The following is a 12,728-nucleotide window of genomic DNA, read 5'->3' on the forward strand; positions in this document are numbered from 1 at the left end:
CACCTCCAAAGCGGGCCCGGTAGCACATGCCAGGTCTTCTGACCGCCACCTGTGGGACCACCATGAGCCCTCTCCAGACTCAAGGACCGAGGCCGTAGGCCGGGGGGACACAGCTTCCCTCACTCACCCCAGCAAAGGGGGACCACGTCTCGGCAAAGGCATCTCACCCTCTTCAGCCCGAGGGAAAACACGATAGATATACGGGGAAACAGAGCAGAAGGTGGGGGGTAGGCAGCCCAGAAGAGCTCATCTGTACTTCCGAGGCAAAGTGGGGCCATTGACTTAATCACAGGGACAAAGTGGGAATGAACATTTCCCTGCTCTGTCCCATACACCGTGATACGCCTTTCCCTGCATAAGGAGTTCATTAGGAAGTCCCTGGCGGTGTTTCTGATGTCCTAACTTGGCATGGTGGCTGTCGGGCAGGAAGAGACGGCCTGAGCTGAAAAGGTGCTGGGCCTGGGAGGCAGGTGACAGCGGCTCCAGCCGCAGCTCAACCAGCGCCTCGTTCTGCCTCTCGGGGCTCAGCATCTCATCTATAAGCAAAGGGATGAGCATGTACCAGGACAGGCTGCCCAACAGAAATGAAATGAGAGCCATGTAAAGAAAGTTTCCCAGTTGCCACGTTTAAAATTTGAAACAAAGAAACAAACCAACAAACAAAAAACAAATACTAGAATGTGATTTTAAGAACAGATCTTACTTAATCTACTGTATGTAAAATACTATTATTTTGACATGTAATCAATATAGGAAGTAAAGAGATAGTTTATGTACTTTTACTAGACAAGCCTCAGCGTCTGATGTGCATTTGACCTACAGCACATCTCAGCTGAGTCCAGCCTCCTCCCCAGTGCTCCTAGCATCAGTGGCTTTGGCTACTTTATTGGACAGCAACTCCAGGGGTCCCACCATGTTCCTGGCTGTAAAGCGGGAGTAAGTGTCCACACTAACCCTAAAAGGATCTCTCTGAAATAAAGGCGGATTCACTTTGAAATGTCTGGAAACCGGCGGGCTGCACCTCCCTCCCCCCTTGGCTACAAGATTGACTTCTTCCTTGCTGATCCCTTTCTGGATGTAGGGAAGCAATCCAGCACACAGCCAAGGTGGACTGGCTTCCAGGTAAACTTACCTGCTGTCTGTGTCCAGTCCCATGAAGTCCTCCTTCTCAAACGGGATGTAGGGGAGGGGGATCTTGTCCCCAGAATTCTTGGGGCCACCATCCAGCCACTTGGACTTGAGCAAGATGAAGAGTGACTCAGTGAAGTCCTCGATCCTCTTCTCCACCACCCTGCAGTACTCTTAGATTGAAGGCAACGTCGGTGCGCGTCTGCTCGGCTACCTCCCCATGCTGCACAAAGACAAAAAGCTGAGAGTCATTAAGCGATGTGCCATACAGCTCCTCTGCATGTGGAGCTTCTCGAAGGCCTTGGCAGAGAGAGACATTCGGTAATGGTGAGAAGGCCCACGACCTTGGGGTGTTTCTGGAAGACGCTCCACCGATTCTCGGGCACATAGCGGTGCCTGTAGTGGATACAGAGTGTCCACTGGGAGCCACAAGGGCTGATATGGCTAACCGAGGTGAGTAGCTGATAGATGCAAAAGAAATTCTCCTCTGAGATGATCTCTATGGATTGGACCACAACGGGACGAGTCTGGTGGTCCTCAGCACACTGCACGTAGTCAGGGATGCTCATGTTGCAGGCCCTGCCGAGAGGGGGAGGAGATCGAGGTACATTCTCTGCTGTGTGCTACGGGCCCATCTGGGTTGCGGTGACCTGGTGTGTACCAGCCAGAAGACAAGGGAAGCCAAAGCAAATCCAAGGGTACAGTTTGTCCTCAGAGTCTGCATATGGCTACTGTAGCTCGATCACATTACCCAGCTTTTGGTCTAGGCTTCCTGCCTCTGCAGAGAAAGGTCATTTCTTATTTTCTATTTCCAAGCACCTAGCAAGGCCCTGATGCAAAGTCACTGCTCAAAAATGCTGAATAAAGAAATGAACAAAGGAAATGCTTCCCCAACCCCCTTCAGCAGAATATAAAGAAAAGGACCACAGTAGGATCAAAAGATCTGGATTCCTATTCAATTTATTTGAACTCCTAAGCTTCATAATAATGGATAAGAAAACTTGCCTTGGGGTAGAGGGTATTGTTCATTGGTAGAGCATATGCTTAGCATGTACGAGGTCCTGGGTTCAAACCCCAGTACCTCATTTTAAAAATGAAACAAGTAAATACACCTAATTACCCAGCTGAAAAAGTATTTTTTAATTCAAAAGTCAAAAAACACCTTGCAATTGACACAACATTGTAAACTTGACTATACTTCAATTAAAAAAAAAAGCCTTGCCTTACAAGAATATATCTGGATTACGGATGTTTGAAAATGTAAAATGCATAGGGTACCACCTGCATAAAAGGAGGTGACTGTACACATGTTCTATCCCTCCTTTATGAGTTATACTTCCTTTGGGGGGGTTATAACCTCTCAGAGCTAATTTTCTCAGATTAAAAAATATAAACATTACCTGATTCTCAGTACTGCTGAAGAATCAGATAACTCTATGAAAGCATCTGACCCACAGAGTTTACTCAATAAATGTTTGTTGAATGAATGAATAAACAAGCAAAGTGAATGCTGCTCCCTGCCACAAACCATCATAATGGTACTGCCTGGAAATCCCAAGCCCACGTTCACCCGACTCTGCATTAACAATGTGGGTGACCTGGACAGGCCTGTGTGCTTCTCGAAGCCCCAGTTTAATCGTGAATAGAAATAAGGGCAATAACACAAACCTCAAATTGTTAGTGAGTCAGTAATGAATTGTACCCCAACACTGTAAGATGGAACCATTAAGAAAACTGGGCAAAGGGCCCATAGGCCCTCTCCATATAATCTCTTACTACCACATGGGAATCTACATTACATCTCAAAATTAAAAGTCTAATATTTTAAAGAGGTTATCGAGGTTAGGTGAGCTCACTGTCTCAAATAAGGAACACACAGTACAAATAGGACAATGCCCAGCCCATGAGATACACTCAGTTAACATTCCCACTGAGCCCACTAGTCCCTCCAACTTCAGAGCAAGAGGATGGGTCCTCGTGGCAACAGGCCACAGCACCTGAAGCTAACAAAGCTACTGGTGTCCACTTAAAAGAGCCCCTGTCACCACACTTGTTCTAATTTTCTATTTGTAATTTTTTTCTTTTCATTAAATTGGAACTCCAAATTGCATAGAATTCTTACCAGATATCATGATGGCAGCCCTTCAAAACCTGACCACAGAGATCATGATGGCAGCCCTTCTTGGTGAAACAATAAAATGAAAAGCCATTTCCACAAGACCTCTGTGTAAATCTACTAGGGAACTTCATCCTGGACTGAGGAAGAGGACTGGGGAGTAGGGGGTAAACTGGGACACGGAGAAATATGGGCCACCTGTCCCACAATGGACTTTAGACTCACCCTCACCCTCCAGGAACTTCTAAATACACACAGACAGAGTGCTATGGACAAGAATTTTTTTTAAACAAATCCCTGAATCCCTAGCAGATCTTGTTTCTACCGAGACACAAATGTCTTATTTGTATAATGTTTCACAGAAGCCTTAAAATATTATCACCCCAACTTGACACATCAAGAAACTGAGGTAGAGAAGTTTATCACATTCTACAAGATTAGAGAGAGGCCACGTCAGACACCGTATTTAAATCCAAGTCCCTGCTCCGTTGCTCACACTAGAAAGTGTCACATACTGCCTCTTTCCTGCCCTCTCCCTGCAATAAATCTCTGAAGAGTCTTTTCTGTGTCACCTGCAATCAAAATCACATCAATTTTTCACAAAGAGCTATGTCACTCCTTGGAGGACATACCAAAATCTAAAGGGTTGGGTTGAGAGGAGATATTTGCATTTTCTGTTTCTCAAAGGAAACATGGCTTTAAAAGAAACTGAAAAGTATTTATCTAGTCTAAGCGCTCATTGTGCACAGAAAGAAACGGAGGCTCAGAGGAGAAGAGGAAAGGGCGTTATTAACAAATATTGCCTCAGTGCAGCACCAAGCCAGCCCTGGGCACTTCTGGGGGAGGATCTGGAAGGCCCAGGAGAATGAGTGTTAGAAAATAGAAAGAGAAGAAGAATATAAGGCCCCGTCTCTACACCACCATACCATGAATTTCCACCAAATTACCCAGTATGGGTGCAGCCAATAGTAAGGTTGTCTAAACAGGTTATTGAAACCTGGAATTCTCAACCATAGTGGAAATTCCAGCATTTACTGTGCTTTTTTCCCAGTTCAATCATCAATTCAGTGGGCATTCTGTACCAGGGACTACACGAGACCTGGAGTTCTCCCAAATAAAGATCTCTATTACCACGTGTGCAAACCACATAAAGACCACCAGAAGAAAAGCGCCCACAGATAAGATGGAATTACTGAAACTGAAAGCAGCCAAAGAGCATATATTACTAGGAAAAATGGTGCTCCTATAAATGGACTCATGGACATAGAAAGCAAACTGTATTTAGCAGGCAGGAAAGGAGGGATTAACAGATACAAATTAGTAAATATAAAATAAATGACAAGGACCTGCTATATAACACAGGGAACTATATTCAATTTCTTGTAATGAGTTATACTAAAAACAATCTAAAACATATATATATACATATGCATATGTTTATAACTGAATCTCTGCTGTACACCTGAAACTAACATTGTAAATTGACTACACTTAAATAAAAAATAATTTAAAAAATAAGTAAAAATAAAAGCAATGCCATTAAGAAAAAATAAAAGAACACTCTCATCCCCTTAGCTGTAGGTGGTGGAGAATTCTGGTTGCAAACACCAAGTCCACTGGATCACTCCAGCAATGGCTGTCACTCTTTCTGACCATCAGAGAGTCACTTGTTTCACTGAGGTTTCTTTTCTCTTCTGTGAAAGGCTACAGCTGCAACTAACGATGTATAGAATCTCATCATTCACAAGCCCAACAAGTAGTGAGGACTTCCCATGGGCCAGGCTCTGGACAGAGGAAAATATAGGGTCCGAAATATATTCATGGTTAGAAGAAGTTTGTGCCATAAAGACGTTAATTCTTCCTGTTTTGATAGACAGATTCATTGCAATTCTGATTAGAATTCCTACCAGATTTTTCTTGGAATGTAACAAGTGAATTTATGGTCAAGATTAGCCAAGAAATTTCTTTAGAACCACCACTGGGGAGGGGTGGATAGGTCATTAATTTCCACTGCTCTTTCTGAAGTGATAAAAACGTTCTGGAATAATAATGGTTGCACAACTGTGAATATGCTAAAAGCTGCTGAATTTTACCATTTAAATGGATGGAATTCATGGTGTGTGAACTATATCACAATAACGCTGTTATATGAAAAAATATTTCTTGACAAATATTTTTCTTTTTATACCACTAGTCTGTCCCACAATTTAAGAAAAACAAAAAACCAATACAAACCAAACTGTGCCAGGAGTTCTTTAGGACTGCAATATCCCTGGGTCTCCAAGGCCTCTGGTGATGCTGTTCCTGTTAACACACACTAGCTGGGCTGGGCTAGTTAGGGACTGTAACTGTCTTTTTAAAATCGACGGTCACACGTTTCACCCTTGGAGAGGGAAGGAAGGAGGATATCACAGCTTCATGCCTTCAGCTCATTTTTAACAGAACCAAGCCCTGCTTTCACCACTGTTAATCCCTCTCACTATAAAAACACGTGACATCAATAAGCACCGCCATCATAACACCTGAAAGTGTTCAAGGTACTTACCTGCGGCAGAAACACTGAGGGAGGAGACAGAAGCTTGCTCAGCACTGATGCTCCCTTTTCCCGACTCCACCAGGTGAAGCTGGGCGCTACAGCCAGAGGCCGTCAGCCCCGGGAGCAGCACACACGCCACTGAGCTGGTCCTGAGGGAGGGTGAAAGGGAAAGGAGGGCAGCCCTAGGGGGGAGGGAAAGGGGGGGTGCGGGCTGCAGCCCCGCTCGGAGGCCAGCCCCAGCACCAGCATAAGCCGCCCGCTCCCGTCCAGGTCCGCAGACCACGCCCGCCCGGGAAACAGCCCGCCCATTGGTGGGGACGGGCAGGCGGCCGAGGAGAGGAAGCCCGGGAGGAGAGGACTCGCGGGCGGGAGAGGGGAAGGGGACGCCAGCCGTGGACTGAGGGGATCCCGGCTGCGTGAGAGGTGGCAGGCGCACACCTGGACCTGGACAGCTGTGGCCGGGGCGCCGGGGCAGGTGGTGCTGTCAGAAGGGTCTGGCCAGAGAAATTCAGCTGAACACGGGCTGACTGGCGCCCTTGGGGGCTGTGAAAGGCGGATCACCCTCCCGAAGCCGCCTGAACCCTTTCCCGGGAGCCCCCCACCTTGCACTTCCACAGCCAGAAGCCCCAGCCCCAGGCAGGAACCAAAGGCCTAACGGGCGACAGAGTTGAGAAGCATTTGGGGCCAATCCCCGGCTTGGACATGGAGCTTCGAACCAGCGGACCACCAGGCACCGACAGCGCATGCGCAGGAGGGACATGGATCCTCTGGATTCTGCGAGAGAAGGTGGGACAGCGAGGGAGGGAGAAGATGGGAGCGGGTGGAGAAGAGGGGAAAAGTGGAGGGATACAGATGGACAGGAAGAGCAGAGAAGGGATGGGTCTGGATAGGGGAGTGTCGTAGCGGAGTTGGAGAGAAAAAGCTTTACCTCTAGGGCACCCTGAGATGGCAGACCTACCTCTGTACCCTTCTGTAACCGTTCAAGTCTCGCAGCTCATGTTTTACCTCCCTGATCCAGCCCTCCATCAGATGCTTCTGCAGAAACACTACGGGGATCACACCCGTTGCCCCCATGCGGAGCTGGGTTTTCTGTTGCTCTGAGAACCAAGCACCCGCAGGTGTTGTCGCTCAGAACTTCCTTGGGAAGAGCACATATTCCCCTTTTACACGCTGGGAAACAGGCAGGAAGGATCACTGCCTTAGCTCCACTGTCCCAGGTGTTGGGCTGGGGGGAGTGGTGTGGTACAAGATCAGAGCCCCAGACAGAGCAGACTGCCTGAGTGTTGGTGCATAGTCCCCATCCCTCCTGGGTAAACCATACCCCAACCTAGTGGAAACATCAAGGGCTCACAGTGGTTTCCTGGGGGTGGGAGAGCTGTCCTCATGTGAAGGAAAAGTCCAGCTGGGCTAAAAAGCTAAGTCACAAATCTGAGTGTGATAAGTGTCGGTTTACTGATCTAAGTTCTGCTGGGCTATCTCGTAAATCTGAAGTTTAGTGTCAGTTTATTGGCCTAACAACCTAACTCGTAATTCCAAGCTCAACAAGTGTCAGTAACGTGATCTATTACAAGTTGATAAGCTCCAGTGTACTGATTCCTTGCTTTTTGTTCTTTAAGTCTTATTGGCTAATATCCCCTTACTTGTATTGAAGTATTTAAAACCTCATGTGCACGTCTTGGGGGTGCTCAGAACTTCGGAGCAGAAGCCCCTCTGAGCCCGCCGGCATAATAATTCTGAGTACTCCAGCACTCCGATTGGTGCTTGTTTCTTGGCTGGCCTGTTTCCATAACACTCAGCTCCAGTGCCCAGCTTTCTAGGTAGATAGGGGTGTTACCAAGTCCAAATTCATTCTCCTCAGTGCAGGAAAGGCCAATAAGTTTGGAAACTAGATGTTGGGGCTTGGAATAGCAAGTTTCTGTAGACCTAGTTGGCAAACTAATGTTCTGGAAAACCATCTCCCCAAGTCACAATTCAGGCTCCTTTCCTACGCGCTTGGTTGTTGCAAACTTCTTAGTGTAGGAATTCCTTCTTGTTAGAATCCTTTGTTCTTGCAGCTATCTGCGTGGGTCAGATCCCTGTAAATCTCCAACAAAACAAACGTTATTTTCTATTCTGCAATTTGCTATCTTTTAATGAATGAAAAAATTTTAAATATCCTTAAAGGTCAGAGCTTCAGAATAAGCTCTCCTGTGTATTTCAGGCTCTAGGCAACAATTTTTTACAAGCAAGATGAAGCCTAGGAGACAGAGCATAGGGTTAAATTCAAAGGAACAGATCTAATATGGAGTCAGATTTGTTCTGTTCTATTACCCGGGCAGAAGCCACTTGAGGATTTAAATCTCTTTAAGTTAAAAATAACTAAAATTTTAAAGGAATTTACATACATAGGTGGGAATGTGCAAAGCATATCTGGAAAAGCACCCAAAAGATAGTAAACAGTGGCATCTCCAGACAGGGCTGAAAGAACAGAGGATGAGGGAAAACTTCTTTCACTTGTGTATTTTTGTGCTCTGTCTGAGTTTTTTTTTTAACCATTTGCTTGCATTTCTTTTTCAGTTAAAATAAGGTGTAATGGAGCAAAGGAGTAACTAGCTTAGCAAATACAGCAGCCATGGAATCACTAAGTCATCACTTTTGATTTAAGCCAGAAAGCATTTATTGACTCTCTCCAGTGTGCTCAGTCCTGTTTTAAGACTTCTTTTATATTATTATTATTATTATAATACTATTATTATTTCTAGTACTATTACTATTACTATTATTACTATTATTTTATGAAATAATAACATGGTATACCTCACCCCTGCCCATGGCTGGTGGAAAACCAACTGAGTTTTTCTTGAGCTGTTTTCCAAGGAGTAGAGATGAGTTTATAAACAGAACACATCTTCAGGGCAAAACAGGCAGTGTGCATTACCAGCAGGCCAGACAGCAAAGAAGGGTTTTCAATAGAGGCGCCCAGAAGCTGAGAGAGAAAGCCTCCAGGACACTACAAAAAGCTGCCCAAACTGCCATCTCCATGGTACTACTGAAATAGGAAAGAACAAATCTGACTCCATATTTGATCTGTTTCTTTGACTTTAACAAAGCCAAGTTAATATGCTCCGGTCTTTTCATGGGTTATGATGTCACAGAGGAAACGGACAGGTCAACAAGGAACCACTCTGCCGTGATCACGGAGCCGGGGAAAGGGACGGGCTGCAAGATGTATGAAGCAGCCGCAACTGTGCCCATGCTTCTAGGCAGGTATCCAAAATCGCCTCGACAAGGTGTCAAACATTTGTGCCCATGTCCTCATCAACAGACATGTATTAAAGACAAATGGAAACATATAAAAGGCCAATACCCTTGCTGGGTACACCGTCCAAAGAACAAAGTCTCAGTTTGACAACTGGCCATCTCGGTTCCATGGGATTCATTCTTGGAGAACCTTAAAAACCACTCTTCTGTCCTCAAGAATTGCTGCATATTTGTCCTATCTTTGGCTCAGGGATGCAGCACGTTCAAGTGAACTTTAATGTCTGCACAGATTTGACTGTCTTTCTCCAGGTTCATTTGTCCATTCCAATGAGGCCTGAGCTAAGTCCATCCTCTGTAAGATCTAGTCCCTCCAGTGACAGCTCATTGAGCCTGCAATTAAAAGCCAAGTGAACAAGACTGTCCTCAGCTAAAAATTTCACCCACCCTTCACTGTTTTCTTAATCTCCTCTCCTGGCTAAGTGCAACAGACTAACACCTCCCTCCACCAAGATTACCAACTATGTCATTTTGTCTCCCCAAAGAGAAAGTAAGGTCCATAATAGAGGAGACAACTACATAGTCACCTCTGAATTCGTAGCATATAGAAATGTTAATAAATAGAACTATGATCATGGCTTCTTTCCTTTAAAACCTTTCTGGTTATTTGAATGAGACCTTGGAAGGGAGGTGTTTGCTGTCCAGTATCTTGATCCACAAGACTCTGGAGGCCTTTTTCAGAATGGCTGTTCACTGATTCATTCAAAACACAACTTATCAATCAAGGAGTAGCTGTGCTTTTCTGCCAGGTGTTTGTGGTCACTCTCATGCCAGAACAACTTTAAACTATATCCTTACTTTGGATTTGTTATTTTTCCCCTCTTCCAACAAAATTGACTTTCCTTATTTTCTTGCCTTGAGGAATTTTTTTTTCCTATTTCACCCTTTAGTAAACCAAGATCCTCAGTATGGGCTTGGCCCATAATATGATCCCCCATCCAACTCCTAGTGTCAGAGGCCTGGGGCTCACATCCTGCCCTCCTGTCAAGGCAACTGAAAATCAGTTCAGGATCGAACCAGCACCCCAGGGATTCTAAGGCTCGCATATCTCCCAGAAACCCTGCTTTCTCATTTGTCTTGGCTTCTGAGAATTTCCCCTCACTTTCTTGACAATTTGTTGTGCAGCTTGAAAGATGAGGAAGGAAGGTTTTATTTCTTAATCAGCATTTTAAGGAACTTGTGTAATGAAAGTTTTCACGAGTTTCTAGAACCCTCCATTGCCGAGATAGAAAACACACTAGACATTTTCTAAATTTAGCTCCCATGTGCATTTTTTCTTTGTTTTAGTTTTCTTAACTGTTAACAGACATTTTTTAATTAAAAAAAAATAAGGCCCCAAAAAGGATAGAACACTGAAGGGGCAATCAAAATTAAAGGGCAAAGACAGAAAAATGATAACTACTCTACAAAGTTAATATAATACATACACTATGTATCAGATCAGCAATTCTCAGTAACAGCTAATTGAAACATGACCATGAGGTAAAATTTCTCTCCTGTCAGGACATGGCCAACAGAAAATACAATTAAACCAACAAACTAATATCCTAAGTCTGACGAGGTACAGAAGTCTACAAGCTAAATGTGTCTTCTTCTGGAAAAGAGGAAGACACACCAGCTCTTTTCTGTGGAGCCTGAGCCCACGGGAGGACGGTGAAGTGAGCTCTGTAAGTACCCAATTAGCAAACTGAGTGATGAATAAATAGACGTGAGCTTTGATGACAGAGGTGATACTACTATTCATTTGTCCTCTAAAGTATGACTTCCGTTCAGTGATCAATACTTCGGTGTCCTCAGGAGTTGACATTATTCGAAAATGCACAGCCTTGGCCCAGACCTCCTCTTTCAGCTCGTGACACTGCACTTAGATGTCACAAGGGCACCTCCAACTCCACCTGCAAAGAGCTGACTTCACGGTGCTCCTCCAATAGCCGTCCTGCCCAGGGCCTCTGGTCCGGGGCTAAGTTCTCCGTGCCTCTCCCAACTCAGACCCATCACTCACAGATGTGAATGGACCCCTCCTTCAGGGCCCAGATATCCTCAGACACCGAGTCCCACCACCCACACCTGACCTACCAGATACTCACTGGCACTCACTCAGCACTGACTCTGTGCTGGGACCATGCTGCACACTGCAAACGTTATCTCACTGGATCTCCACAACAGTCCTGGGAATTGGGTACATCACTGCTTCAATTGATTAGATAAATTGTTTCACTTCCTTGAGTGCGTCATTCAAACTGACACGGCTACTGAGCCACAAGCCTGGGCCTGAAAACAACTTGAAAATTGAACACTGCTACACCTCGCAGCCACCCGACTCTGACTCATCACATCACCTCCTGCCAAGCCTTCTAAATGTTTCCAAGCACTCTACAAGACAAAAGTGAACTACGAGAGCACCCCACTCTCCAACATAAAATCTGTCAATGATGGTCCACTGCCCTTAGGAGAAAGCCCCACCGGGCCTGAGCACAGCCCAACGGTCCAGCATCCGCGTTCCCTGCGCGGCCGCGCCGCCTCACCCAGTACGCAGCTCTACACGTGCCTTCTCTAGGACAGGGATGCTGACTCCGCACAACCAAGGGCTTGTCTCACTTGAACAATGATCACCTTCTTCAGTGTTCATCTTCTTCTTTGCTGACCCTCAGAAAAATGTTTTCTCATGATGAATCAATATCTTTTTCCTTATAACTTCCCATCATTGATAATGAGCTCCCCCAAAAGAGAGAAGACCTAATTGTCCGTCTCCTTATCTGTAAAGTGAGATTAACAAGGAAATATGTGAGGTTTTATGAGAAATAATATTCATGTGAGGCTGAGGGACAATTCCATCATACAATAAGCACTCAATATGTGCTTAATTAATATTAATAAGATTATATTGCATTCCAGCAACCTTCAATCAATTTTTAATGATTTTGTCCAACAGACTACTGACAAACTGTTGGACGAACCACTTTGAGCAGATCAACACAAGCGTACTGGGATAGGTAAGCGCTGACTCCAGTTGCAGCTGCAGCCACCCAGCACTATGGGGTAGAGGCAGTTTGCTCAAGCTCTTACATGTTGCTTGAGCATTTAGTTGTCGTTATTGATTAAAGACAGGTGTTCTTTAGTCAAAGCCCCTGAAACATAAATCTTCAAAGATTGATGCAAATTAGGTTTCAAGAACAACACTCTCATTAGAAATTATTTGAAAATCATAGTCTTAGCTACTCCGCACATCAAAAGGGCATGTTCTTAATGTATCTGACTAAATACACCGAAAGGGTTGTTTAAAAGAAATTACGATGAAGCCATCCTGAATAAGCTCCAGTATCATCTGCACAAAGCCCCACCCAAGGGTCTCATTTCACATTTCCACATAGGTGTTCAGGTAGCTTAACTTGGGTCTTGGTTTCTTATAACACGGGGTGGGGAATTGTTGTGGATAGATTTAAGTAGCAAATATATAACTAGGGTAATTGCTGTTAAGGAATTCTAGAAATAAGAAGATTGATATATAGTCCCACCCATAAGAAACTCAGCATTTCCAATTACAGCAGCATTAAAAATAAAATGAGAGATACATTTAACAAAAATTTACAAGATTTGTACATTGAACTTTTTGAAGTATCACCAAAATAAATTTTAAAAGATCTACATATA

General features: G+C 44.7%; 1 protein-coding gene across 5 annotated transcripts in view; it reads right to left on the bottom strand.

Annotated features, from left to right (window-relative positions):
• Window positions 1–985: 985 nt before the first annotated feature.
• The window catches only part of LOC140695178 (trafficking protein particle complex subunit 9-like), a 31,549-nt gene continuing 19,806 nt past the window's right edge, over window positions 986–12,728 (bottom strand). The window contains exon 3 of one of the 5 annotated variants that reach the window (XM_072958041.1): window positions 986–1,351. In XM_072958041.1, coding sequence (XP_072814142.1) covers window positions 1,259–1,351 — 93 coding nt within the window. In that variant the 3' untranslated portion in view covers window positions 986–1,258. Of the gene's footprint in view, window positions 1,352–1,643; window positions 1,708–6,159; window positions 6,555–9,139; window positions 9,411–11,576; window positions 11,834–12,728 lie in introns of those variants that run through there. The other 4 variants (XR_012070883.1, XM_072958040.1, XR_012070881.1 and 1 more) reach the window with 4 other exon arrangements.

Source organism: Vicugna pacos, unplaced genomic scaffold, assembly GCF_048564905.1.
Source record: "Vicugna pacos unplaced genomic scaffold, VicPac4 scaffold_172, whole genome shotgun sequence".
NCBI lineage: Eukaryota > Metazoa > Chordata > Mammalia > Artiodactyla > Camelidae > Vicugna > Vicugna pacos.